This window comes from Eschscholzia californica, unplaced genomic scaffold (genome assembly GCF_041429995.1).
Source record: "Eschscholzia californica isolate CP2 unplaced genomic scaffold, dmEscCali1.0.p SCAF_2, whole genome shotgun sequence".
Classification (NCBI taxonomy): Eukaryota; Viridiplantae; Streptophyta; class Magnoliopsida; order Ranunculales; family Papaveraceae; genus Eschscholzia; species Eschscholzia californica.
Genome location: NW_028238309.1, coordinates 6,273,902 through 6,301,893, shown reverse-complemented (window position 1 = coordinate 6,301,893; position 27,992 = coordinate 6,273,902). Strand labels below are relative to the sequence as shown.

Genomic DNA, 27,992 nt, shown 5'->3' with positions numbered 1-27,992 from the left:
CTTTCGTTAAGTTGTTAGATGGAGTATGATTTTTAGATGATGGATAATAGTTAAGCGATCCGAACCATCTATAAGGAAGACAATTAGAATTAGTAATTATAAATCGTTTTATCTAGAATATCATCCGGAATCCAAATAGTTCATTATATTGGATCCCGAGTAAATACAAAAGAGATTTAAGTAATTAAGTGCTTGTCTTATAAAGTGAAATTATGTGGTGGATTTTATAACCTTAGATATCCTCTTACCTCTCACTTAGATAGTTTAGATAGTTTTATTTGTTTTCTTATTTCTTGCAAATCAATTATCAAATTTATGAAGTGGTGTGTGTGTGTGTGTGTTAGTCTAAGTTAGATATTGACATTTTGATTATTGGGCTAAACTCGCCGTTAATATCTGAAGTTACCTACCTATCCCTTGGGACGATACTCGATCTTATTATAAATACTATAACTTGACCCCGTATACTTGCGGGAATAGACCTATTTTTAGGCCTATCATTGATCATTTTCTGGATCATCAACCTTTAAGCCTGAAGAAGTATAAAACAAAACTAAATGGTTTCACAAGATTAATAATCTTCCTTTCTTCAAATTAATTCTTCTGTTCAATCTTTCTAGAAAGAACCACTTTAGAATCTCTTTTTCTCTCTGATCTCTCTCTCTCTCTCTCTCATCTAAGAGGATATGATTTAAGAGAATCCTCTCTTTCTCTCTATCTAATCTCTTTCTTCCTCTCTATCTGATTTCTATCTCTCTAACTCGAGAGCATGTGATTTGAAATGACCTTTTTGTCTCTTTGTCTCATCTTTGTGATCTATCTCTAGTCTGAGAAGATATGGTCTAAGAAGATTCTCTTTCTTTGATTTCTTTTTAATCCGAGATGATTTAATATGAAAAAAAAATCTTTCTCTCTAACCTGTCCCTGTATAAGAGGATATGATCATAAATAATTCTCTTTTACAATGACAAATAAAGAGGTATTCTACTAGAATTAGGATATTCTTTTTTGTCTTAATATAACAAACCTATTTCACTTCAAAAATAGAACCATAGTCACTCCTTTTTACGTAAGGAGGGACCTTTAACACTTTCCTCTCATCCAACCAAATTTTGAACTATATAGCCAATGAACACATTTTTCAAGTTTTTTAAATAGCAACTTTGGATTATTGGTACATACTTTAGTAATCAAATAGAAGAAGGGAAATACAGCTCCCCTACTTGCCTCTTTTGCTTTCTTCAAGTCTTTCTCTCTCTCTCTCCAGTCGCCGTAAGACTTTCAGTTTCACATTATCCACTTCTTCTCCCCCGTCTTCACCGCCCTATATGAACTAATCTCCCACGCCCATCTCGTTTTTCTCCCCCTTTACTCTCTCTTTCACTTTCTCTCTCTAAAAATCGCAACGGAGAACGATTGGGATTTCTGTTTCTTGATTGAAATTTCTTTTTAAATCTAGATTGGGTTTCTATTTTATTGATCGATTGGTTATTTCTGGAAGTTTCTTTGTGGGGATTTTATTTTATTGGAATTAGGGTTTCGGAGTTGATGGTAGAATTGGGATTGCTTTATGGTATTTTATGGTGATGACGACTGATGATAATTCGGGGTTTTGGTCAAGTAATGATTTCTTTGCAGTTGATGAAGATTGGGGTGATCTTTCGCTTGATATTGATGCACTCAATGCAATTCTAGAAGAAGATTCTGATCCTACAACTGAACAATCTCAGGTATTTTTGTAATTGGATACTGTTAATGGTTATTGGGTTAGATTGAATCAGTTGAAATTTTATTTTAGTTGGAGCTAATATTAGTATTTTAGAAACAATTTAGGTTATAATTTTGAGATTGATCTTGTAGATGTTTTTATAATCGCATACATAGTTAAGTTCTTCTTGTAATGGGGATTGGGATAAGTAATAGCTTATTCATAATCATAAATTGTATAAAATTTTGAGTAAACATGGTAATGCCATGTTAAGGACTTGTAGGTTATGATCTAGGGCGAAAAGTTCAGAGTTGCAAACAGAGACTAGTCAATGGGTAGCTAAGATTACCCTCATAGACTTATGATTTCAATTTGTAGCTTTCTTGGGTATTTATTTATTTCTTGTTTAGGCAATTGCGAGATTGAATTTTCGATAATTTGTAGTATATAGATTGTTCAGTTGTTTCTATGCAGTAAAGTTCCGAGCTTAAATTTAAGCAGAAAACTATGTTAGAACACAATCACACATTTACGAGGGGATGCTATTAACTGAAGCTTGTTGAAGTCCTTTACACACCAAAACCTCTGCACGTTAGGCAATGCCGATGCCATGACATTAACAAACCACTTGTCAATTGCAGTTCAATACAAAATTCATGCCTTCTTCTCCTTCATTATCAGCTAAGAGAAGTGATATTAGAACATGATTAGGGAAAATCCTACCCTTTATTAACCAGGCTTTGTGAGACACTGAAACCAGTTCGTGTGAAACTCTACAACTTGCCAAAAACACATGAATGTTATGCCAAACCATAAAGGGCATATCATATGTTGAAGACCCAGTACAACAAAAAGCATGCCATTTGATTGTAATGAAACTCCAGGCTTCAGCTAATAAGTAGTCAAACAAGTTTTCTTGTCTTTTTGATTGAAATCTTTTTCCTAAATAGTTTCTTATTGTTATACTTTATCTTAATCTTGGACTAAGGAGATTGAGCAGCTTGTTTTACAGAGTAATCCAGAAGATTTATCATGTCACAGTTTCCAAGCTGAGCAAACTAAGGGTGATGTCAGAGATTCCCAGTCTCAAAACGGTGAGTTTGCGCGATTATCAATTTTTCTTTGTTGTTTAACTGTTTCCTATTTTGCAAATAGTGGAACATTGATGTCAATGTGAAGTTATTGAGAAGGCTCTCATGTGATATCGATTTTCATTATTTTCTCTTGGTTGTGTTTTCAGGCATTCGAGAAAGTGAAGAATTGTTTCCAGTAGGGCCTGTTTTGCCAGATTCTTCTCTATGGTGTCCTTCAGAATGTCTGCAGCCATCTTTTCCCACGACAGGAGTGGACTCAGAATGCTTATCTGGATCTCCAGACTTTGGTGGCATGATATTTGATTATGGAAAGTTTGATATTTCACCACGTGTTGACTCCCCTGTTCATAGTTGCTCTGCCAGTCTTACAGATTGGTTACAAACTTCGCATACAGAACATGACATTTGGTCAGGGGAGAAGATTGGTAGTTCTACATTGTATAGCAATATTGATGGTAAAAAGATATTACAACGTACACCAAATTGTCCTGTACTCAGTTTCTCTCCTGTAGATGCTAACCAGGCTCCAAATTGTATTGACTATATGAACCTCTCACACGTGAAGAATGAGAACAGCACTGAATTCGGGCATGTGGAAGGAGATCTTCATTTCAGATGTAGGTCAAACTTTTTTTTAATATAATTTAGTGTATGCTACAGTGATGTTAATGCAGGACATTGTCTAATTTTGTGGCATGTTAACTTGTTGTTATGAACTGCAGGTCCTTCACAATTCACGAAGATGGAGGATTCAGGTGCATCTCCCTCCGAGTTCGCTCTCATGGATGCACACATCTCTCTAACGAATCCACCCCATTCTGATGTTGGTGATGATCAGGTTTCTGGTATTAAGTATGAAGCTGGCAGTTTTCTACCAGCGTCATTTTGTGGACTTCCTAGTGTAATTTCTGACAATGGAACTTTTGGTGACCCTTCGGCTGACGCTGATGATGGGTTTCTCACCGATGATGCCTCAAGGCGGTCATTTTCTAGTATTCAGTCATCTTCGTTGACTAAGAAGAAAGTTGAGTCTGTGGAGGGTGGAAGAATAAGCAAACTTTATGCATTAGCAGGTATCATTGATAAAGCTTCTAAAGGATTTTGTTCACCAGTGGGTATAACCTCTCCTTGTAGTGGTGTCAGTGATGGACCTTCTGCTTACCATGCCTCAAGTCTATTGTCCTCTGGTGTCCAGTCATCTACTTCAAGTAAGAGAGAAACGATTATTATCAGGGATGAAGAATGTTGTCTTCTGTTTCCACCTAGAAGCATGATATCTCATTCTATAAAATTTGCTGATAAAGTTATTCAGGGAAGCACGACTACCAAGATCAGTATTGATGACGATGATGATGATGCTGACATATGTATCCTTGAAGATATTAGTGACCCCATACATCCATCTCCATATATAGTGCATGGGAAGTCCCTTGTTACTGCACATCAGCCTGGGTTCAGCGACTCTTTTCACTCAGGAATGGAAGGTACAAGGCTCAAAGTTAATGATGAGAGGCTCACTTTCCGGGCTGCTATGCAGGTGATCCCCATAGCCAATGATTTATTTAGTGCCTATTTACATGTACAGATGATACCTATTGCCTATGTTGATTTTCGAATTAAAAGTCACATCTTTCATCTAAGGCTCTATGAAATGTATGGCTTAGTAGTCTATATATCCCCCAACTGTTTGTCGAGCATGTCCTGTGGAATCTCCTTTTTCCTTCTGGTTGTTTCTCTGTTTAGTAGAACTGGTGTTTAGTTTTATTATGATATTGAGGATATCTAATTCAAAAGCATTAGTTTGATATGCTCTAGAAGAAGGGTAGGAGTAAGGGTGGATCTGGAGATATGATCAGAGGCTCTGTTCACTATCTCTGCCTGTAATCTAGATCCAGAAGTTCGACCTTTTCGTGTCCAAGATGAGTCACCTTCTTCAACTAGAAGCATATATATTATTTGCTTTGTGCATTTCCTTTTTCCCTGATTTCTCTAGTTTATTAAATTTCCTCTGGTTATTATTTTCTTTTCGAATTTGATGAGATCATGTAGATTGGTCTTCAGGTCCTCAGGACCATTGTAATGTCTTACTGCAGTTGTTTGTCACGTCTACTTAGTGGAGAAGGCAATGTTTCCTTTTGTTTTTATCCAATATTTTGAAGGACTTTACTTATGAGTTGTTTGAACAAGTTCATTGAGGTTTTAAACATAATTTGAGTTATATTTCAGGATCTTTCCCAGCCAAAGTCAGAATCTAGTCTACCAGATGGTTGTTTGGCTGTTCCCCTCTTGAGACATCAGGTATACATTTTGCTCTGGTTTTCCTTGTTATTCAGGGCATTTGGTTGAAATATGTTCTTTTTGGTGGATCACATCTGGTTAGAGAGGGTGTTTCTCCTTCATTATACACTTTTAAGGATATGTACATGATTACAATAGTTAAAACTAGGGCATCATATATTATATCCCTAACTGTTATTTCCCGTCATCCAACCAATATATACTGAAATAACTTTTCTGGACAGAGGATTGCTTTGTCATGGATGGTTCAAAAGGAGACCGCCAGCTTACACTGCTCTGGAGGAATTCTTGCAGATGATCAGGTTGATTTTGATACTTTTAGAATTGATAAGCGCCCCACTATTTGATTTTAAACTATCCAGAAAATCTGATTGTTTCACCATCACTCTCTGGCAGGGTTTGGGGAAAACGATATCAACAATCGCTTTAATTCTCAAGGAAAGATCCCCATCATACAACTTGAGTACCATGGCTATCAAGGAAGAGGAGTCTCAAGCTCTAAACTTGGACGACGATGAGGGGTTCCTAGACCATGATGGAACGAAGCAAGATGGGATTTCTGGTCATGTTACGGTGAGAAAAAACCTCAAAAAGTCCGAGAGCGGGTTTGTGCTTGCAAAGGGAAGGCCAGCTGCTGGAACACTGGTTGTTTGTCCTACTAGTGTTTTACGGCAATGGGCTGAGGAGCTGCAAACTAAGGTCAAGGAAGAAGCTAATCTCTCGGTTCTAGTATATCATGGAAGTAATCGCACAAAGGATCCTTGTGAGCTGGCCAAGTATGATGTTGTTATCACAACATATTCCATTGTGAGCATGGAGGTTCCGAAGCAGCCCCTTGTTGACAAAGATGATGAGGAGAAACGGAAGCAACAATCTGACGGTCTTTCCTCTATGGGACTCTCTTCTAGTAGAAAAAGAAAATATCCAACTTCGGAAAAGAAAAAGCGTAAAAACAAGAAGGGTCTGGATAGCGCATTGCTTGAAGCTGGCGCCCGCCCTCTTGCAAGGGTTGGATGGTTTAGGGTGGTATTAGATGAAGCCCAAAGCATTAAAAATTATAGGACTCAAGTTGCCAGGGCATGTTGGGGACTGAGAGCAAAAAGAAGGTGGTGCTTATCTGGAACACCTATTCAAAATTCTATTGATGATCTTTATAGCTACTTCAGATTCCTCCGGTACGACCCTTATGCTGTCTATACGTCATTCTGCTCTACTATAAAGATTCCAATTAGTAAGAACCCGACAAGTGGGTACAGGAAACTACAAGCTATTCTGAAGACAATAATGCTACGTCGAACAAAAGGTAAACTTGCAGAAAATACTTGTGCATGCCCATACTACAGTTCTGCTTATTCTCTGAAAGGTTAAAGTTTCTTATATAGTATGGCCACAATGCTTCTGGTTGTACTTCTGTTACTAAGACTGATTGTGCTTTTGTTGGTTCTTTTTCTTTCTATTTCTATATTTGACGTAGTTACGGGCATTAATTTTTCTTTTTGTTCTGGTTGTACTTGTATTTATTTGATGGTTACTTTTGCAGCAACTGTTATTGACGGAGAACCAATTATTAACTTACCGCCGAAAACTATAAAGCTTAAGAAGGTGAACTTTTCAGACGAGGAACGCGATTTTTATTCCCAACTAGAGGCTGATTCACGTGCACAATTCAAAGTAAGATAAAGTTGTATACATTATGTAACTAGTGTCATAATGTGAATGGCCCATGCTAAGCATGGGATGTTCTTCAAGATATAGTGTGTGTACATATATATATATACATATATATACTATGTGTGTGTGTGTGTGTATTCAAGTGTTATTAACTTCTATGCGTGCCCTTGTCAATTAGGTCTATGCAGCTGCTGGAACTGTGAAGCAAAATTACGTTAATATTCTATTGATGCTGCTACGGCTTCGGCAGGCTTGTGATCATCCTCTTCTTGTGAAGGGATATGATTCGAGTTCTGTTTGGAGTTCCTCTCTAGAGGTAGCAAAGAAACTTCCTAGGGAAAAGCAAATGGATCTTCTAAATTGCCTGGAAGGTTTCTTGGCAATTTGTGGCATCTGCAATGTATGGAACTCTTACTTCTCGCCATTTTGGATTACTCTTGGATCTTCTTTTTAACATCATTCATTTCTACTCGTTTATCTAGGTTAACATGACAATCATCTGTCAATACTCAATAGGGGGAATGAGTATATTAAAAGTAAAATAATCGTCTTAGTTAGAAGTTTTATGCACGTAAACTGTGCAGGCAGTTGGCTGAGGTTTTATACTCCATCATTTTTCCATTTGTGTGAACATCTGTTTTCCCGATCTTAGTAGTATCAAGTTTGGGATGAAATCTAAGGCTAAGGCGTTGCGCTCGGTACTTGGCCCTGACTAACTTAAGTCGGAGTCTGACCTTAGTTGAATTACTGCCTAGTTAATTCTGAGATTCCAGTCGTAATTATCTGATACGTATATGTATATAACTATGTATTTATGCAAGTAGAAATGAGTGTCCATGAAGAAGTTAGTGTAGGAATGAATACGGTCGATCTCTTGCTCTATTCTCTCTCTTCTTTTCTAATCATCAATTTATTATTGAAAGAGAAAAACTACTCATTAGTTTTAATACGTTACTTGACTTATCAAGTTTGGTTGGATGTCTCTGGGGCTTTATAGGAGATAGGCTCGTCTATTCCTAAGGCTTAGCCAATCTCGAGTAACTCAATAGGTTGACTACGTAGACCAAAAGTTTTGTATTTATCATTTTGCAGAAGTTAGATTAATCTGTTTCTTAAACTGTCTGATCTTTAATAGGATCCGCCTGAAGATGCTGTTGTTACGATCTGCGGTCACGTTTTTTGCAATCAATGCATCTGTGAGCGCCTCAGTGGTGATGACACACTCTGTCCTTCAGCTCAGTGCAGAGTTCAACTAAGCGTAACATCGGTCTTCTCTAAATCAACACTGAGACATTCTCTATCAGACCAGCCTGGTCATGATTCTTCTGTTGGCAAATTTGACCCCCAACTTGCGGGGGCACTTGAGCCAAGTTCCACGGGTGTCTCTGATTCATCCAAAATTAAAGCTGCTATTGAGGTTCTCAAAGCACTATCTGAACCTGGAAATCGTCCCTTGAAAGACAATTCCTTGAAATCTGGTAACTTGGTTGTTTCTGATTCCCATATTGGGGAATCGTGCAAAGATATGGCAGGTGAAAAAGTTGTTGATGTGGAAAAATGTCGAAAAGATTCAATTACTAAAGCTCCAGAGAAGGCAATTGTCTTTTCCCAGTGGACAAGGATGCTAGACTTGCTTGAGGCTCGTTTGAAAAGTTCTGGCATACATTACAGGAGACTTGATGGTACGATGTCCGTTCTTGCCAGAGATAAAGCTGTCAAGGATTTTAACACCCTTCCAGAGGTTCGTTTTGGTTCTTTTGTTTCCTAGATTTGTACTTAAATAACTTCTGTTTCGAGAGAGAGTACATGATTTAGTGATTAAATAATGAAGAGGCTGAAGCGAGGAAAATAACTTTACTGGCTATATGACATTTCGTGAGGGGGAAGAACCTTTCTAGTACCCAATATCAATTTGTTCCACAACCTTATTAAATACTGAGACCTGCATCTTCTGTGGCAGGTTACTGTTATAATTATGTCTTTGAAGGCTGCAAGTCTAGGTCTAAACATGGTAGCTGCCTGTCATGTTCTTCTTCTGGACCTTTGGTGGAATCCTACAACCGAAGATCAAGCAGTTGATAGAGCACATCGTATTGGACAAACTCGTCCTGTGTCTGTATTACGGTTAACTGTGAAGGACACAGTTGAAGATCGAATACTGGCTCTTCAGGTACACTTTCTCCTTTCCTATTCCATTTATAAACCATAGTATATATCTTTTTTTTTTTTCAATTACCAAAATAACTTGATAGTACTCAGGAGCCATACTAAAAAAAAGAGCAATGCTTGTATATATGCATAATGCAATGTGCACAAAACTAGATGTCATAGTTTGGAAACTTTATGTTGAAAGCGCCTTAGATATGGGTCATATCTCGAAGGGTGGCTATCAATGTAAGGGAGGTATCCTGTTTTCTCGGTTTTGTGAGAGAGATAGAGGCCGTGGAGTGCTAGGGTTTTAGTCCGTTACATATCTACACTCTAGAAGTCTCTGTAATCTTGTTCTCGATGCATAGTGAAAATCATCGCACCATCGTTCTCCGTGTAGTAGGTCTCACCAACCGAACCACATAAATATCTTGCATTCTGTGTGATTGGTTACTTTCATTTGACTTTTCTAGTTTGCTAGTCCTTCGTCGTAACACTTAACACGTGCCAATTCTCTACTATTGCCTTTTGAATGTTTAATCAAGAGTTCAGTGGATCTGGACTCAGCCACTTCAGCCACCTTTTGAAGCTATATTGTGACTTCAGCTTCATATGTTTCATTTATTTAACTATTTCTGTTTCTTTTGCACTATATTCTGCCTCTTTGGAGATAATGTTCACCGAATAACAATATATTGATAATAATGCAATTCAATAATCGGGTTTTGCAGGAAAAGAAAAGGCAGATGGTTTCATCTGCATTCGGGGAAGACGAGGACGGTGGTCGTCAGACTCGTCTTACTGTAGATGACTTGGAATATCTTTTTATGGCATAATTCTTAACTCAGTTTTGGCACTTAATTGGTCAAGTGCGATGCAATTCCATTCAAAATCATGAAATATTCGGTCAATTCCATAGTCAAAGAGATCAAGCAATTCATATACTTGAGAGAAACGGTTGAGTTTCGTAGGTAGCAGCTGTACAGGCGATATTCTTGGAGCATTTTTTTTTTTTTTTCGGAAGGAACTAAAAAGTAAAGAAAAGCATTCATTAACAGTATATTTAGCAGGAACCAACAGAAGCTGACAGTGGGAGAAGATAATGTGAATATATTTACTGCAGTCCTGAAATTTGCTTAGTTTTTCCTTAATTGATTTTTGGAGTAGTTACTCTCTTCCTCTAATAGCATAATTTAGGGTTCTGAGTTCCATACCAAAGTTCATTGACCTTCTTTCTTTCTTGAAAATGTAAAACAGTTGAGCCCATTCTTTATTTATTGATTATATATGAAGTTAGGTCATCGAGATTTCACTGTGTATCTCTCTCGTGTTTAGTTCTGTTATTTTGGTAAGTTAAATTAAGTGAAGTGATAGAATCATGATTTACATCGTACCTAATCGGCATATCATAAGGAAGATCTGAACACAAATGCTGTAAAGGTCAAGTTAAAAAAAAAATTTAGGACTATGTATGGAAGATCAAAAATGATGAAGATGAGTGAGAAGATGAGAGAGAGGATGTATGAGTGTGATGTTGATAGTGGTTGGAAAAAATCCCGGAATACCGCTACTCGATCCGTTCGACCAAGACAAAAAGTGTCCACGGGCACCCGATGGTCATAACGGTCAGTGTCCGACCGGCCCGAAAGAATTGGTGGACGGTTACGACCAAAATTTTGTGTCGAAGGACCACCCGCTAACCGATCGGTACGAGTGACCATAACCCGTCCTCGTTTTTAGAGGTTATAGACCGTCGAATTTTGTAGACATGAAGGTCGTGGAACTAACTTTGAATCAACCACATATTTGTTCAAGGATGTACTTTGTCTTGGACCTTGTACTGTCAGACAATGGATGTTATCGGAAATACGAGGGTAGATTAAATGATTAACTCACGTCCTAATTATATTATATCTTGCCAAATGATGATCAACTTTTTTTTATAATTACTTGTGTTTCTTTCGTTAAACATTTTCATTCGTAATTTGTAATTTTATTTGTGGTAATAAAAAAGAAGTTCTATGTTTATGTAAATTTCATTGGAAAGTCCGGATAGAGACCGTTCCGTGCCCGACTGACCCGATAAAATAAACGGTCTTGAACGGTCAATAGACAAACAATTCTTGAAAGTGACCGTCCGATTAAATAAGTGGTCACTAACATTTTATGTCCGAGTAGACCGATCGATGAAGTTAGAGACCGGTATCAACCGTCTCAGACCGATTCCCACTCCTAGATGTTGAGAAAAAAAATCTATTATATTAAAACAGATCAGTCGGTTATACATGGGATAAGTCTGACCGTCCATTTTATTTTAGAGATTTAGTTGAGAACACATCCGACGGATAATATAAAAATCTTTTTATGTAAATACACTAAAAAAAGAAGGGTATCTATGTAAATCAGTCAAAATTGGTTAGAATAACTACCCACATATTTCTCTCCCTATTTTTTGTTCTCCTACGGATTACATCTTAAAAATTACCAACTTTACAGTAGAAAATCGTGGGAGAGATCTAAATAACTAACCCACTCTCCCGTATCTTCCTAATTTCTCTCTCAACCGCCTAACTATTTCACTTAAAATTGAAATTAAATCTCCCAATTTTTTTTTTATCAAATATTTTCTGTTTGTGATATTTCTTCCATAAATACATGTTTCCCTCTCTCCTCTTTAAATACACGGTTATCTCTCCTCTATTGATTTTAGAATATGAATCTATGATTTACAAATTAAGAGAAGTTAATGTAATTTATATTATAATTTAAATTTATTTTTCTCTTCCGCAAAGGCGTTAGCCAAGAGGGATCTTCCCCATCCATAGGACGGACAAGAAACCTAGTAAGAATAAAAACTAGAGAGATAATCCAACTAGGAGAATAAAATTATTTCCACAAAAAGAAAAAACTAGGAGAATAAAATTGGAAAGCTAAGACAACAATCCAACTTTCTCAACAAAAAAAGAAGAAGAAAACAATCCAACTAGAGAAGTAGGGTTACTTTCAACTAGGGGTGGAAATTATACTCGAGAGCCCGATACCCGTCACGTTTACCCGCGTCCAACAATGTCCATGGACGCCCGCGCCCGAAGATGGGTACTACCCGCCCAGCCCGATGATTTTTCATGGACGGGGTCGGGTGAAAAGCTCTGCCCGCCACCCCGCCCATACCCGAGCCCGATATGGTCACCCGGCGGGTGCCTATAGATGCCAATCAATTTAAGTGGCGATTATACTTCACTATAAAGCCCAAGGTAGATTTAGGGTTTCTCCCAATATATGAACTACACATTGAAGCAACCTTAATAGTTTACCACATTGAATCTGAAAAATTCGGTAGCATAGAGAGAGAAAAAAGCATCTAAGCTCTCTCTCTAGCCGTTTCTCTCTTATTTACTAGACCTTTTTATGCCAACCTTCTTCTCTATTAAATAAGTTATTGGGATCATCTTCCATCTCTATGTAGTGGTCAAATTTTAAGATTATTTCGATGTGAAGGAATAACAAAGAACTAATGGAACATACAAAGACAAGCAAAAAAGTGGAAGACAACCAAGTCTCATGTTTGCATATATAGATCTATATCAGTTGTTGATTTCTTATGTTACGGAATCTGAGTACTTCTTTCATTCTCGATTTATAAATTTTGTAAAGATTTGGTATCAATTTGTTTAGAGAAGCTGATTTGAACAATATCAAATTTCTAGAGTTTTTTGATCTGGTAGAAAAATATCAGATAAAGAAACCCGATGCCCGATTTGCCCGAAGCCCGACTTGCCCGCCGCTTTAGTGGGCTTGGGCGGGCTTTGATCATATGAGATTTCAGAAAAGCCCGCTCGAATCCGCCCGAGTGGGTAGAGGAGAAACTTACCCGACCGGAAAAGAAAAATTAAAAAAAAAGAAAAATTATTTTTTTTAGGTTTGAAGGTCGCCGGCCGGAAAATTGGTCGGCCGGCGACCTTCCCGGAGAAGATGATGAGTTGGCTGGTTTTAACGAGGTGGCAGAGAGAGAAAACATGTTGGAGGAGAGAGAAAAGAAATGGAAGAGAGAGAGTAACGGTATTATAACGGAAGGGGGCCATATGGGTATTTCTTGTAAAGTAGGAGGTCAGGCGGGAAGCTGGTCACAAAGTTGGGGGCCATTAGGGAAATAACCCTTTTTTTTTACCTGAGAAAGGTAAAACATGAAATCCGAGACCTACAAAATCTACTTGTAACTACTCCGACCAAAAAAAAAAACTACTCCGACCAAGTATTGTGGACAGCTACACAGAACTTATATTCAACAAAATTCATTTGCTAAAAAGTATAATGAAGATGCAATGAGAACGATTCAATCTATTTCATGTGCGAATAAGTCACCGTGGTATTATTTTTAACAAAAAAACATTGTACACAAGTCAAGGTGAAAATAGAAACGTGCATAATTTTAGAAGTGAAATAATCCATTATTGAGCATTTCAACGTTTCCAAAATGCATGTGTACGTGAGGGAACGACAATATACAAATATTTTGTTGACTTTATCTTGTCCCTATTGGGTTTAATATTTGAATCTTTACTTATCTAGATTTTATGAACAAAAGACTCTACAAGTAAAGGAAGCAAAAATTTTTTGTGAAGACTTCTATCTCATATATCAAACGAGTCTTAAAATATAAAAAGCACAGGCAGGAATTGATAACCAGACAAGATGAAGATGATCATATCACACATCTGATGTGTAAGATGTTTTATTTGACTTTGACTTTGATTTTTGACTATGGCAATTAGTCAATTAGTTAGATGTTTGAAGGAGGGAATAGGGGATATCATAAAAAAAAAAAAATACAAAATAACTTGAGAAGTTGATCCAACTCATGGGGCGCACATTGATATTGAAAATGAATGAAAGAGGGAGGAAGTGGGGGATGGCCCTCCAAGTTTCCAACCACTTCATGAGATTATGGATTTTTTATTTGGATATTATCTAAAAATTTACTTTTTTTTTTTTTTGTTGACAACCTAAAAATTTACTTGGAGATTCAATCTTCAAACTTTATAGTGTCATTGTAACATTCTTCCAATTTTTTTTTTTTTTTTTTTTTTTGTTGAAATTTCTTCCAATTTTTGTTGGAAATTCATCTTTGAGAGTAGATTCTATTTGACGCTTTAGGATGATACAGACGTAGTCATTTTAGAGAAAATACAAAAATTTTCACGTAAATTTTTTTAAGTAGAATCGTTTTATTTGTTTCTCTTTTGTTTTCTCCAAGCCTCATACATCACCATTTCTTCTCCACACCTCACGGTGTCACACCGGTATCAATCGTCGAGAAACTACCATTGGCCTCGTTTTTCTTTCCAAGTCCCTTTCTCTATCTACGATGCTTCTGTCGAAGGGAACCCTTCCCTTCACTAGGATAGTGAAAAACTAGAGTGTCAAACTTTTAGAGAGAGGGGTGAGAGGCGGAAAAGAAATAGATAAGGAGGTGGAATTGCGAGGAGATGAGAAAAGGAGGTGGAAATGCGAGGAGATGAGGAAGAAGAAGTTTCATTGTCGACGCACAAGAAAAGTCCACATTTTCTCTTTAAAATTTTGTACTCCTGAAAATCTTTCCACTTTCCCTAAAGCGGTACCCCTAAGTCCACATGTGGCGCCCCAAGTCCCAACAGTTATCGATATTGTCTCCGTTTTAGAGACCTCAGATTCAAGCCCATAAGTACAAACTTTTGTTCTTCACAAAGACTCCACAAGTCCACCCAAAAAGCCTCGACACTTACTAAGCTTGAGCGTTCACCTATAGCTTAGGCTCTGGACACTCTCGTGAGCGATGTGAAACTATCACACCACCACTTTCTAGTGTAGTGGTTAGACACTCATTCCACAACACGGAGGTCTCAGATTCGATCCCGTAGAAGTGCATATCGATTTATCGAACTTGTGTATAAATGAATTAGAGGTAGATTAGATGGGCTTTATGCCCTTAGGATGACCTCTGAGGGCAAATGTATATGGCTTTGAGAACTCAAATTAGACCGTTATTGTGCTTATGTAATTCATCGATCTTCATAAATCTTTGTATTATCACTTTGTGACGTGGGGATGCCGTGTAATGATGACTATTGTAGTCCAGTAGAAAAAGAGGGGGTACCCCTACAAAAATATGTCTTCTTAATTTATATCATTATACTAACAAATTTTGTACTAGAAGATATTGAAAATAGGAGAGTCAAATCATGGTACAATATTAAATAAAACAAAACAAAACAAAACCAATCCAAACACAAATCCAATCTCTAAACAAAAAATTAGTAATCTTATCAATTTAAAATGACACAAAATTAACCTAATCCTTTTTGATAGAGTAATAGAGCGGGGAGATTTAATCAAACTTTTTCTTAATTGAACTTGTTCTGACTTTTTCCAAACTGGGCAGTTGGGAAAGCTTTTCTTTTTAACCTGTTAGTTATCTTTACTTTAATAAAAACCCTAACTTTAGAGAGAGAAACAATCTATCTATCTATCTTCAACGAGGATTTTGTGAAATTCTAAAACTGTTTTTATGACCAATCTCAAAAAGTTCTGTTTTTTGTTGGGGATCAGTTTGTTTTCAACGTTATTTCCCCAAATCTTCCATCTTTAAGCGGAAAACTAGGGTTAGATAGAGTCTTTGTTTTCTAACGTTCTTGGGAAACAAGTTTGTTGATTTTAAGCATTTGGGTCAGTCTTAATTTGATCAAATTCGAAAACCCTTTTTTGAAAACGATTGAAAAAACAGAAAGAGAAAGAAAGAATAAGTTAGAGAGAGAGAGAGAAAGTAACAATTTTTACTTGTAAAGAAGGATAAAGAGGAATTTTGATTGCATTTTGTCGGCCAAAATTTTGAGTGATTCGTTTTCTGGGTGGGTTTAATTTTGTGGTTTGAGTAATTTTAGAATTGAATCATTTTCATGAAATCTTAATTTTGGATTTTGATTTTTTTTTAATAAGAATCAGGGAGGGAAGTTATAAAGGAAGAAGAAGATGAAGTGGTGAATAACTTTATCAGATTCTTTCCCTTTATAAATTAGTTATTTGAAACGTCAATATATAGAATTTCTCTAGACCGATTTCTTCTCTAATCCTTTCCTTTTCTAAACCAATTCTCTCTCTCTCTCTCTCTACTTTCTCTCTCTACTTTGTGAGAAAGGGGAAACAGAATTACCCTCACCTCTCTGTTTTTTCTCTTTCTCTTCATCTTTCCTCTGTCTCTCTCTGTTCTTTTGATTTTTAGAACAGAGGGAAGGAAACAGAGGAAACCCATTTTCTCTCTCTCTACAATATCTCTTTCTCTCTCTAGACAAACACAAGAATGGGTTCAGAGAGAGGAACAATGCAATCAAATCTTGAATGTTTTCTCGATTGTACGACACCGATCGTTCCGTCTCAGTTTCTATCCAAGGTATATTGAATTTTCCATTTATATGTTGGTTGATCTGTTATAAGAATCAATGGGTATGGGTGTTTGTTTATTTTAATTTGTTTGAATTTTGCAGACAGCCATGAGAAATCTGAATCAATTATGGCATCCATGGGAGAAAGAAACAATTGAGTATTTCACATTGAGTGATCTTTGGAAATGTTATGATGAATGGAGTGCTTATGGTGCTGGAACTCCAATTACATTAAACAATGATGAAACTGTTGTCCAATATTATGTTCCCTATCTTTCTGCAATTCAAATCTTCACAAGCAATTCTTCGTTAATGAATTTACGGTAACAATTTCCCTAATTTAGTCTTTTCATTGATCGAATTCGAGTTTCTTATTTGATACGCACTTCTTCGATTTCCAATTTTCGAATTTAGTTTGTAGTAATTAGTAGTACTTGTTTTTGTTCTTAAACTCTGTTTTGTGTAACTAAACCAAGTTTGATATAACATGATTTGAGTCTCCCATGGCAATACTTTTGATTCTTCATGATCATCTATATCTTCTTACTTACGAGTTATGGGTAAGGTATCTTTTATCCGCGTTAATATATATCGATCAAGTTGTGGTTTCTTACGAATATACATTTTTAGAAAGTTGCTTTTAGATTTAGATTTTGACTAGTTAAGATATCTTCTATCATGGGTTTTGTCAATTTCATTGTGATATCAATGAGATATAAAGTGATAGAATTGAGTGACCACCAAATTGAATTGGTTAGTTATGTTATTACTACATACTTGAAAGAGCAAAAACTTATGGGAAAATACATTTTTGATGAATATGTTTAGTAGGGAAGAGGCAGAGGCGGGTGATAGCGAGACACCGAGGGATTCGTTTAGCGATTCCTTTAGTGATGAGAGTGAGAGCGATAAATGGAGATGGGACGGTGGTTCTTCGGAGGATTACACGTTCGAACAAGAAAATCTTTGGCATCTTAATGATAGATTGGGTTACCTTTATTTTCAATACTTTGAGAGATCACCACCTTATGGAAGAGTTCCTCTCATGGACAAGGTAAGTCATCACTCTTCCTCTCTCTCTTATGGTCATATGGACACTCAAATGTCATTGAATTGTAATAGTTTAGTTTTATGTATTTCAGATCAATGGATTAGCTAGAAGATTTCCAGGACTAATGAGTTTAAAAAGTGTAGATCTTTCACCAGCTAGTTGGATGGCTGTCTCTTGGTCTCTCTCTCTCTCTCTCTCTCTCTCTCTCTCTCTCTCTCTCTCTCTATCTCTAGAGTGGTAATTTGGGAGATCCATTTGAGCTATATGTGTGATTAAAGTTGTTTGATTTGGGGTTCTTTGTTAGGTACCCAATATACCACATACCCACGGGTAGAACAGTCAAGGATTTATCTGCATGCTTCCTCACTTATCACACCCTTTCCTCATCATTCCAAGGTTATTATTCTTCCCTTTCATCTTCTATTTTTATCCCTAATCCTATAAGCCCAAATCTTGATAAGGTTGTTCTTATTCTCCTTCCTCTATCACAACTTTTTGCACCTTTTGTTTACACTACTATTACACCGAAGGGTAGTGAAAGGACAAATTTTCGACTATCTTTTGACTATGTGAAAAGTTCGAGAGCGACGTATAGAATATGAATCTTAATTATTGCGTGATATTTTTTTTATATCGTGCAGATGTGGGCAATAATGAAGAAGAAGATATTGGAATCGTGGAAAGGAGGAAGAAAAAGGAAGTTAAAGGTTTGGAACTCCCACCATTTGGGTTAGCTACATACAAGATGCTAGGAGGGAATCTATGGTTTTCGGGCGAAAAAGGTAAAGACCAAGAAAAGATGATGGGACTTCTAAGTGCAGCGGATTCGTGGCTAAAGCAGCTAAGAGTCCAGCATCATGACTTCAATTACTTTGTAGGGAATCGACACGGCTAATTTGACATGACACGAAAAAACAACTCTTTTATTTTCTTTGAGAAAAAAAAGAAACAAAACAAAACAAGAATATGTTCTTCTTAACTTTGATTTTGTTGTGGTTGGGCTTGTGATGAGCTTGTTAATGTGGGTCATCATAGTGGTGAGACTGATGGTGGTGAACATTCTACTGTTTTGGGCTTCAGTTGTGGGCTTTATGTTTTGTATGGGCCTTCAGTGAGTGGACCCATTTTGGTTTCTCAAATGGGCTCTGAGAGAGATAGAGGAAGAGGGGGAGGCCTGGAGGGAGAGAAGAAAAAGGCCATGTAATATCAAGATATCAATTTTAATGTGGGGTCATGTATTATCTTTCTCAATCTGAGAACTCATTATAAAAGCACAAAAAAATGAGAAAAAAGTAGAAAAGGAAAAAAAGATTTAAGTTGCAATTCTACTTCTTAAGGAGATTGCTTTCAGTTCATTGGAGACTCTTTTTTTTCTGTCTGAATCCAACTCATTTTATCTATCTCCTTCGATTTTGACTCGAGTTTCTCTTCGAATAGTTTAGTCATGGAATGGAAAGAGGGATGAGAATTTTTTTTCCTTTTGGGTAGCTCTTGCTCAATTACCAAAGGTATGGGAAGTGAGGTTCTAGGACTGCCAAAGTGGTGGTATTCATAAAGGAAGTGGGCTATCATTGCCTCATTGGCTTTAAGCGCTTCCGTTAAGCCAAATTTTATATAAAGTGGAGCGCCTATAGAGCTTATATTAGAATACTCTTAAGGGCTGAAACCGGTGGGATATCCTAATAGCTTAGAGCATCTCCAATGGACACTCAATCTCTAACTTAGAGTGCCACATAGATTTTTTAGAGTTTTTGTTAAAAAATCATCTCCAATGGAACACTTTATTAAGCACTCTAATATGAGGTGGACACATTTATTATAAAGTGTCTAGAGAGAGAAACTCTAAAATGAGAGTGTCTACTTGAGACTCTCTAAGTGTTACTTTTAAATTTCAACCAATAGAAAATCTTGCTTTTCAACTACTTTTTATCTATTAAATTGAAGAAGGGCATGTGTATTAAGTATAGACACTTTAGAGATCTCCATTAGAGACCAACAAAAATTAGAGTGTCTCTATATTGATATTTAGGAAAGAGAATCTCTATTGGCCCTTGACAACAAGGACTTTTAGTGTTTGTTAGAGTGTTCCATTGGAGATGCTCTTACCTTGCTACAAGATTTTGTGAGAAGCTGTGTCCCCCTAGGCCTTTGAACATGGTTAAAATTACTTTTGGATTTCTAAAGCCGTCCAGTTCATATTAAAAATGAGCTCTTTTAGAAAAAATGTGACAAATGCGAAAGATCCAAGATCTTTTGACCACCCTTTTTCTCCACCCCATGTTTGGGTAAGAAGAAGAAGAAGAAGGTCGCCCGTTTTTCTGTAATTCTTTAGTCGAATAAGTATCCGAAAGTAGGCCGAAATGTTGAGAAAAACAGTCAGGATGAAGCCGCCTATTTTTCTCTTTGATATGGCCTGACTCATCTTCATTGTCTATTCATTCCGGCTCATTAGCATCCTATATTTTCTTCCATGTCATTGTTTGTTTTAAGGAAAATGACATAGACAACAATTTTAGCGTGCCGATTTCTCTCTTTCGATGAGAACTTCGACCGTCTAAATTAGTTTGCAAGCTAATTTCGCGCCATCATTGGCTTTAACTCGTACACGTTGTGATGTAGATTGTTGCGGAAGCGTAAAAGTTATGGAACCCACCATTATTATTATTAAACTAAACTAATGAAATAACGATAAAAGCGATAAAACGATAAACTTGATTATAATAATAAACGATAAACTTGATTAACAATAAATTTGATTCATAATATTCTCTGATCTGGTTAACAAAGACAGACTAGACTTCTCTTATGTAGAGATTGTACTTTCCTAGATAGACTCAAATAAGGAAATAAGATAACTACTAATAATACTTTCCTTGATTGCTAAGACTCACAATTATGGAAACCCTAAACACTTAATTATAGAAACTACGCTAATGTAGCTTCTTGACCGTGAGGCCCACTATCACCATGGCCGTGAGGCCCAATAGGAAGATGGTCTCCATCATACTCCCCTGCTGCGGAACAACTTGCCCCCAAGTTGGTGTTGTCATAAAGCGGATCGTCCAAGTAATGAGGATATATATCAGCGATGTTGAAGGTAACTTCGGCGACGAGTTTGAAGGCAATCCTTAGTTCCCACTTTTCACGAAAATTGCCGAAAATCCGAAAAAGAAAAATATTGACAATATCACCAATTATAATGTGAAACATATATTGCCAAGATACTCGCACAATCAATACCAACGTAGATACGTCTAGTAAATTGCGACATCGCCCGTCGTCTTTTAGTTTGACGAAAGAGGTCACATATACAACTTGTCTTGTTCTTGGAAAAATAATGGATGGCCATGAAGTTTGGTTTGTATGATTCTTTGAAGTTGAAAGCCATGAAGAAATCAATGGAGGAGAAAGTATTTAATGATTCGACACAACTAATTCGTCTCCCGGAATCATATATGGATCAAACAACTTATTCGAGCTTGTGTTGGTCAGTTGAATTTCTTCTTCTTGATCTGTCTCATCGAAATTTTCTTCCTCCATTATTGAAAAACTAGGATTTTTTTTATCAAAAACCTCTCCTTCAATAATATTGGCCATGGTAGTCGAAGGAATTTCGGATAATAATTTGTTCGATTGGATTTGAGATTCTATAAAAGATAAGTATTCATGTAAAGGGAGAAAATCATATCGAAAAATACTTTTCACTTTATTCCAATCATCTACGAACAATTTTCCTTCATTAACGAGTCTCCATTGCATCTCGTTGTATTTTTCATACACTCTTGTAGACAAGTGTTGTTCAAGAATAAAAACCTTATCTTCATCACGAACCTCTTGGTTTATAAACCAATCTTCCATCTGTTGAATCCAAAAATCTATATGATATTGATAATCAAACATAGGAATTTTGGAATCGACATTAATTGTGTTTTAATCTTTTCGATCAACATAGAGTTGTTGTGCATCTCTTAAAGGATCCCAACCCAAACGCGGAAGATTATTCCAACATTCAAGATGAGAAGTATTTAAAAAAAATTATATGTTCCCAGATTCTTAAAGCTCTGAATACCAGCTGATGTAGATTGTTGCGGAAGCGTAAAAGTAATGGAATCCACCATTATTATTATTAAACTAAACTAATGAAATAATGATAAAAGCGATAAAACGATAAACTTGATTATAATAATAAACGATAAACTTGATTAACGATAAACTTGATTCATAATATTCTCTGATCTGGTTAACAAAGACAGACTAGACTTCTCTTATGTAGAGATTTTACTTTCCTAGATAAACTCAAATAAGGAAATAAGATAACTACTAATAATACTTTCCTTGATTGCTAAGACTCACAATTATGGAAACCCTAAACACTTAATTATAGAAACTACGCTAATGTAACTTCTTGACCGTGAGGCCCACTATCACCATGGCCGTGAGGCCCAATAAGAAGATGGTCTCCATCACGTTGGAAGACTAGTCTCGTGACACAGGTATTTGTATCCATGATATTGAAGAAGTTGTCTAAACTGAAAAGAAAAATTAAGAGATTGGAAGGACTAGTCACTTCTTATGAGCCAATGACACAATTCTTGTACTTTTTGTCTTGATCTAAAAAGAAGAATAAGTAATAAATACTATAAAGAAAGATGAAAGGATAAATTAGTTTTAAGGTTGGACTTATTCTAATAAATTGTACTAGTATGACATTTATAGCTTCAATCAGTATTCTACTTAAATAAAAAAAAACTTAATTAGAGAGAGAGAGAGATTATTAGAGGTTAAAGTAATAGTAAGTGGAAAGCTGGAAACGCATATTCTGGTCTGTGTTTCTTTCTGTCTTCTTCTCTTACCTTTTCTTCTTATTTTAGAGAGAGAGAGAGAGAGAGAGAGAGAGAGAGAGAGAAGTATTTTGGTGGGTTGATCTCTGCTGCTGCTGCTATACATAATGGGTTCGACTGTGATTTTGATATTTGTTTTCGTTCTTGATCTCATAGCTTTTGGTCTTGCTGTTGCAGCTGAACAGAGAAGAAGCACGGTCAGTACTCGAATCAACTTCATACTTGAGCTGCTTGTTTTTTATTTGAGTAATTTCCATTTTTTTACACTTTTGATAGTGAAATTTTAGATGTCAAATTCATTATATTTTTGAATACCACCCATTTCTTTATACTACTATTTAGTACTAGTTACTCATCTTGCATGGATAAATTAGGTAAAACAAAGGGTTTCTGTAAAAATTGAAACTTTTTTGCTGTAGCCCTAAAAGATTTCACTTTCCAATCTCTTAACAACATGATGAATGAGAGTCCAAATTGAAACTTGGGTTGACTTTAAACTTTCTTCTAAAAACCCACATCTGTATCTGACTAGAAAAACTTTCTCCTAGTGAACTTTAACAATGAGATCTCCATTTTGTGGGTTATTCTGTTCTAAGATCTTATATTTTCTTAGGTTAAAGTTGAATCCTTCAATCAAATAGGAGTTAATCTTCAAGCACCCACTAACCCACAAAAGTTTTGTTTCTCCTAACCCGAAAGCTGAATGCTTATAAGATTGAATCAGTTTTATAGTGATTTTTGCTAGTACAAAATTAAGATATCACTGAAAATGAACTGACTAGTGACTAGTAGGAAGCTTTGATATGTCGTCAAGGTAGTTTTCTCATGTTGTTGTATATACATGGAGCAAAAGGTAGGAACTAAGGGTAGGAAAAAGTAACAAAAACAAGCTTGTCTAGAAGCATGTAGACTAACATGAGAGGAAGGTTGGCTGAGTTCGAACCCACTGGTCATGAATGACAATGATATGTTTCACTACAAGAAAGAACTTACGATTTGAATGTTCATAAAATTAGTATAATGGGTAGTCTTGGGAGCGAACCTAAATTCATTTAAATTTTGTAGTTTTTTTTTTTTTGTTGAAAGATTTAAAGATGGAAAACAAAATGGTATCACAAATATACAAGGTCGCCACTTCTGAAAATGTTCTAGGGGACAAAATTTTAGGTGAAGTTGTTTTTGTTTCCCTTTTGTTTTTGGGATTGTTTTTCTCTTTCTCCTTCCCTCCACTAAATCTCTCTCTCTATCTGCCCTAAATCCCTCTTTCTTTCTAAAACTGACTCTCTCTTACCTCAGTGTTCCAGCAAAGAGAACTTTCTCTATCCTCATTGTTCCAGCAAAGGGAAGGGTCCCCTTTGCTGGAACCCCCTTCTTTTCAGGCGAAGTGGGAGGTTTTCGCCTGAAACCCTTAAAACCCTCGAAACGGAAACCAGCCACGGATCCCTAGGGGCTGGTTCCGCGAATACCGGCCATGGGATGCTTAGGGGCTGATTTTGTGTAAACCGACCACAAAAACCTCGAGGAGGGTTTCAGGCGAAACCCTCCCCCTTCGCCGAAATAGGGAGGATAGAGAGAGAAAAATGGCGGTGGTTATGGTCCGAGGTGGGAGGAGAGGAGGAAGAAGAAGTGATATCTTGATTCTTCCACCCAAAAAGTCTTTGTACCCCTGAAAATTTTGTCTGCCTTCAAAACATCCAATATACATAAACATGTCCAAGAATCACGAGTTTTGTGTTGGAGCATCTTTGACACTTTTGACCAATACCGCGCATATATATCTTATGGTAACTACGAAAAATTCGTAAAGAAGAAGTAGAAGGAAAAGCAACAATTAAGTGGGGAAAATGAAAAAGAATGAAAAAAAAACTGCAGTGGTGTCACCGCTTGAATTGTGGCCCACATTTTGATCATCGCTCTGACCAAGGAAGCTGTCATATAACAATGGTTTCGCTGCTTGAAATGTGGCCCACATTTTGATCATCGCTCAGACCAAGGAAGCCGTCTTAAAGAAAAATTAGTATGGTCAAAATATCTCCTTATCAATAGATTCAATACTCCATTTCTTTGATACATTGAACAAAACAGGTTACATTTTGTCGTTCTTATTGTAGTACCACTTTTCAAACACAAGTACTTACCCGAGGTAGAAATCTTGTAGGAATACTTAGAGTGTATATCTCATGAGCGAGAACGTAACATCTAACGCGGCTCTCTTTCAATGTCAAATGGTTTTGAGTTTTAGCAAACAAGCTTATCATATAATATGACCAAGGCTTGAACATCAAGGAGCTTGTAATAATAGTCCCACATGGCCAATAAAGGAAGTCTTGTGACCAAGAGTGTAATATTTAAGGCCTCTCCACCAATTGCTTATCGGTTTTGAGTTAGACGCCCACAAACTTGGCTATTTTAGTTATAGCTATTCATTTTACATATTCCAGAATGTTAGAATGTATAGTTTCAAATAAAGAAACAGATAATAAAGGGTATTAGCTGGCCCTGATTTCTATCTTTCCATTATTGTTTTCATTGACTGATTGTTCATATGTTCTCTGGCAGGCAGTTCTTGTTCCAGATGCTGATAAAACTCGTAATTACTGTGTCTACGATTCCGACATCTCAACTGGATTTGGTGTCGGTTCATTCTTGTTCCTCATGGCTAGTCAAGTCCTTATAATGGTGGCAAGCAAATGTTTTTGCTGCGGAAAGGCTCTAAGACCTGGCGGTTCAAGGGCATGGGCAATTATACTATTCATCTTCTGCTGGTACGTAATCCTTTTTCCCGGAAAGAAGTTCCTTTAGGAAATGTCGAGTGGGAAAAGAACTTATTACTAATTTATCAGTGACATTATCTGCCTGTTCTATAATTCTCTTTATTCACAAACCTTAGCTTTGCCTTTTGTGTATAATAGACCTATAGTTAAATGTCTATTCTAGTTGTAGTGAAACTATTTGTGAGTATAGGGTAACTTTTTCTCCTTTGCCCCTGTCAAAATCAGAACACTTAGGTTTTGAAGCGGATAATTGGGATAATCCCACATTGATTGTGGAAGAGCAGGTGATTAATTCATAAACATGAGGGAAAATCTCACCACTTAGAGCCAGCTTGTGTGGCAAGAGAGGCCCAAGACCGCCTAACTTTCTAGTTGTGGTGAAAATATTTGTGAGTCTTGGTGACTTTTTCCTCCTCTGCCCCTGTAAAAATTGAGGGAAAGCCACACCTCTTGAGCTAGCTTGTGGAGCAAGAGAGGCCTAAGACTGCCTAACATTTGTATAAAAGCCCGGGGTACAACAAATCAAAGCCCAGTGGTTAATTGAAACTAAAAACCAATATGGTTGGGGGCCGGGGGGGGGGGGGGGGGGGGGGGGGGGGAGTTGTTGGGCCAGTCGCGCGTCCATTGTAGGAGCGCAGGCGGTTTCAGTATTTTTTGGTTTTCAGAGCCATTTCCCTATAGCGAAATAAAAGCTATTATGTTGTCCGTAATCGATGCGACTTCTGCCATTCTTGTTCGAATACTGATATTGTTAAGTTGTCATTTCACAGGTTAACGTTCTTCATCGCTGAGGTGTGCTTGCTTGCCGGTTCTGTAAGGAATGCGTACCACACAAAATACACCAACTATTTCTCAACCGAAAAACCTTCTTGCCAGACCTTGAGAAAGGGAGTTTTCGGGGCAGGTGCAGCTTTCATTGTTTTTACAGGTATACTCACCGAACTCTACTTCGTTTGCTACACAAAAGCTAAAGATAGCTACCAAGCACCTTATGGAAGAGACACCGGCGTAAGTATGGGATCTTACAGCTAGTCTTAACCAAATTCCACGCCGAAAAACAAAGAAAAGAAAGCAGAAACTACTCTGTTTGATATTTGCTTTTTAGATTAGTGCTTCATTTTGATCAGTTACAACTATGTGTTTCTGTTAGTGTGAACATTAGATCGAAGAACATGTGATAGTTGTAACTTCTATTTGTGTAATGGTTTGACTCTTATTCTGTCATGGATTTGCTTCAGTGCTATTTCTATAAATAAGTAATACTTTTTATAGTGTTGTTGGCAAGAGAGGAATCATATGTTAAATTTTCTTTTCAAGAACTCAGCTAATCAGCTCAAACCAGGAGCACGAAGCCCTGGCACGTTATAGATCTTAATCTGAGTCCGCTGAAGTCTGATCCTGGCCGAGTTTGCGAGGTTTTCTTCTTCCCCACTTTTAGGCTATCAATAGTGCCCAATTTGGCCTGCTACACCTATATGAGCGCCACCAAAATTCAAAGTTTTGGTTAAGGGAAATTTTAAAAGGCCCCCCGTTTTTGTTAAAAGGCCCCCCCGTTTTTGTTAAAAGGCCTCCCCGCTAAAAGCGCCCCTCATTATAACCCATTTGGTTATAGGACCCCCTCTACAAAAGAGCACCTCCTTCATCAATATTTGACCTAACGGCAAAGTTAACGCCGTTAGGTCAAACTTAACCCAAGACCAGAGATGTTGACCACGCCACATCATCATCTTCTCCGGTAGGTCGCCGGCCGGCCAAACTTCCGGCCGGCGACCTTCAAATTTTTTTTTTTTTTTTTTTTATTCTCTCTCTTCTCTCTCTCTCTCCAAAAAATTTTTTTTTTTTTTTTTATCTCTCTCTCTCTCTAGAGAGAGAGAGAGAGCAGATCCAATGGATCTGTTCGCAGACCTCTAATGGGTCTGCGAACAGACCTTCAAAGGGTCTGTTCGCAGACCCTTTGGAGGTCTGCGAACAGATCCATTGAAGGTCTGTTCGCAGACCTTCAATGGCTGCACTCTCTCTCTCTCTAGATCTATAGAGAGAGAGAGTTAAAAAAAAAAAAAAAAAAAAAAATTATTTTTTGGAGAGAGAGAGAGAGAAGAGAGAGAATAAAAAAAAAATATATATATATATTTGAAGGTCGCCGGCCGGAAGTTTGGCCGGCCGGCGACCTACCGGAGAAGATGATGATGTGGCAGAGAGAGAAAATGAGATGGAGGAGAGAAAATGTGGGTGAAATACACCTTTAAAGGGGGTTTTTTTCACCCATTCAAAGAGGGGGGCCCTTTAACCAAGCTAAGTCAAAGGGTTTTTACTAAGTCAACGAAATCATGGGGAGGCCTTTTAACAAAAACGGGGAGGCCTTTTAAAATCTCCCTTTGGTTAATTACATCAACAAAGCTTTTGGTTGTTTATGGGATCTTTCGTTTCTCACTATTTTGATCATCAAGCTTACCACCCTTTTCAAGCGAGGAGAAAGGGAAAAGGCAAAATAGAAGACTTACAGGATGATGCAGACCAACCTTCTAGATTATAAATGATATTGTCTGCTTTGAAGGTGGTAGTGGGGGTGGTGATGGGAGGAGATGATGAAGAAGAAGAAGAATTGAAAAAAAATTTGAAGGCCCCAAAATTTTTCTGTTTCCCAAAAACAAACATTGAAGAATGATCTTTACAGCAATTTCGTATTTTATAGGTGACAATTTTGATTATTAGTTACGACAAGATTTTGTAGAAAATCAGAAAATAATTTGCATCGAACAAACAACAAATTATGATGATCAAAACAAATAAAAAAGTCATATTTATCACACAAAACAGATCAATATGACTAGGACAAAATAAATGTTCTCTTTCGTCTGTTCTCTTCTACTTTTCTGTCATTTGTTCTAACTTTTTTGACTATTTCTTCTCACATTTTCTGTTTTTCAAGAGTTTCTTCTCTTCTTCAGTTGATCTTTAACTTCACATATTGATTTAAGGTTTTAGTTTGGGA

The 27,992-nt window shown here is 37.0% G+C and overlaps 3 protein-coding genes across 7 annotated transcripts; all 3 read left to right on the top strand.

The window, feature by feature from the left end:
• The first annotated feature begins 1,046 nt into the window (after positions 1-1,046).
• Positions 1,047-10,238, top strand: LOC147555676 (helicase-like transcription factor CHR28). Of its 4 annotated transcripts, none has more exons than XM_086663346.1 (13): positions 1,153-1,730; positions 2,721-2,802; positions 2,949-3,419; positions 3,525-4,010; positions 4,107-4,339; positions 5,029-5,100; positions 5,325-5,402; positions 5,497-6,403; positions 6,641-6,771; positions 6,950-7,171; positions 7,907-8,512; positions 8,732-8,941; positions 9,651-10,238. In XM_086663346.1, exons 1-13 carry the CDS (start codon positions 1,581-1,583, stop codon positions 9,753-9,755), a joined length of 3,753 nt encoding a protein of 1,250 aa, XP_086519472.1. In that variant the 5' UTR covers positions 1,153-1,580; the 3' UTR covers positions 9,756-10,238. The 4 variants fall into 4 exon arrangements, with proteins under 4 accessions (XP_086519469.1, XP_086519470.1, XP_086519472.1 ...); XM_086663345.1 differs by having other exon boundaries at positions 1,179-1,730; positions 2,709-2,802; XM_086663343.1 differs by having other exon boundaries at positions 1,047-1,730; positions 2,709-2,802; positions 3,525-4,339.
• Positions 10,239-15,180: 4,942 nt separating this feature from the next.
• On the top strand, positions 15,181-18,708 carry LOC147555675 (uncharacterized). Of its 2 annotated transcripts, none has more exons than XM_086663576.1 (6): positions 15,181-16,342; positions 16,437-16,657; positions 17,166-17,388; positions 17,477-17,562; positions 17,690-17,781; positions 18,027-18,708. In XM_086663576.1, exons 1-6 carry the CDS (start codon positions 16,253-16,255, stop codon positions 18,278-18,280), a joined length of 966 nt encoding a protein of 321 aa, XP_086519702.1. In that variant the 5' UTR covers positions 15,181-16,252; the 3' UTR covers positions 18,281-18,708. The 2 variants fall into 2 exon arrangements, with proteins under 2 accessions (XP_086519702.1, XP_086519701.1); XM_086663575.1 differs by having other exon boundaries at positions 15,198-16,342; positions 17,163-17,388.
• Positions 18,709-21,988: 3,280 nt separating this feature from the next.
• LOC147555674 (uncharacterized) lies at positions 21,989-26,268 on the top strand. The gene is made up of 3 exons (XM_086663342.1): positions 21,989-22,423; positions 24,786-24,991; positions 25,771-26,268. Exons 1-3 carry the CDS (start codon positions 22,334-22,336, stop codon positions 26,030-26,032), a joined length of 558 nt encoding a protein of 185 aa, XP_086519468.1. The 5' UTR covers positions 21,989-22,333; the 3' UTR covers positions 26,033-26,268.
• Positions 26,269-27,992: the final 1,724 nt, after the last annotated feature.

Excerpts from the sequence above, each read along its gene's own strand:
- LOC147555676 (XM_086663343.1), top strand. The coding sequence starts at position 1,581 with ATGGTGATGACGACTGATGATAATTCGGGGTTTTGGTCAAGTAATGAT. Across the intron at positions 2,803-2,948 it reads AGATTCCCAGTCTCAAAACG|GCATTCGAGAAAGTGAAGAA; the intron begins GTGAGTTTGCGC and ends TTGTGTTTTCAG. Across the intron at positions 4,340-5,028 it reads CTTTCCGGGCTGCTATGCAG|GATCTTTCCCAGCCAAAGTC; the intron begins GTGATCCCCATA and ends GTTATATTTCAG.
- LOC147555675 (XM_086663575.1), top strand. The coding sequence starts at position 16,253 with ATGGGTTCAGAGAGAGGAACAATGCAATCAAATCTTGAATGTTTTCTC. Across the intron at positions 16,343-16,436 it reads CGTCTCAGTTTCTATCCAAG|ACAGCCATGAGAAATCTGAA; the intron begins GTATATTGAATT and ends TGAATTTTGCAG. Across the intron at positions 17,563-17,689 it reads AGTTGGATGGCTGTCTCTTG|GTACCCAATATACCACATAC; the intron begins GTCTCTCTCTCT and ends GTTCTTTGTTAG.
- LOC147555674 (XM_086663342.1), top strand. The coding sequence starts at position 22,334 with ATGGGTTCGACTGTGATTTTGATATTTGTTTTCGTTCTTGATCTCATA. Across the intron at positions 22,424-24,785 it reads CTGAACAGAGAAGAAGCACG|GCAGTTCTTGTTCCAGATGC; the intron begins GTCAGTACTCGA and ends GTTCTCTGGCAG. Across the intron at positions 24,992-25,770 it reads ATACTATTCATCTTCTGCTG|GTTAACGTTCTTCATCGCTG; the intron begins GTACGTAATCCT and ends GTCATTTCACAG.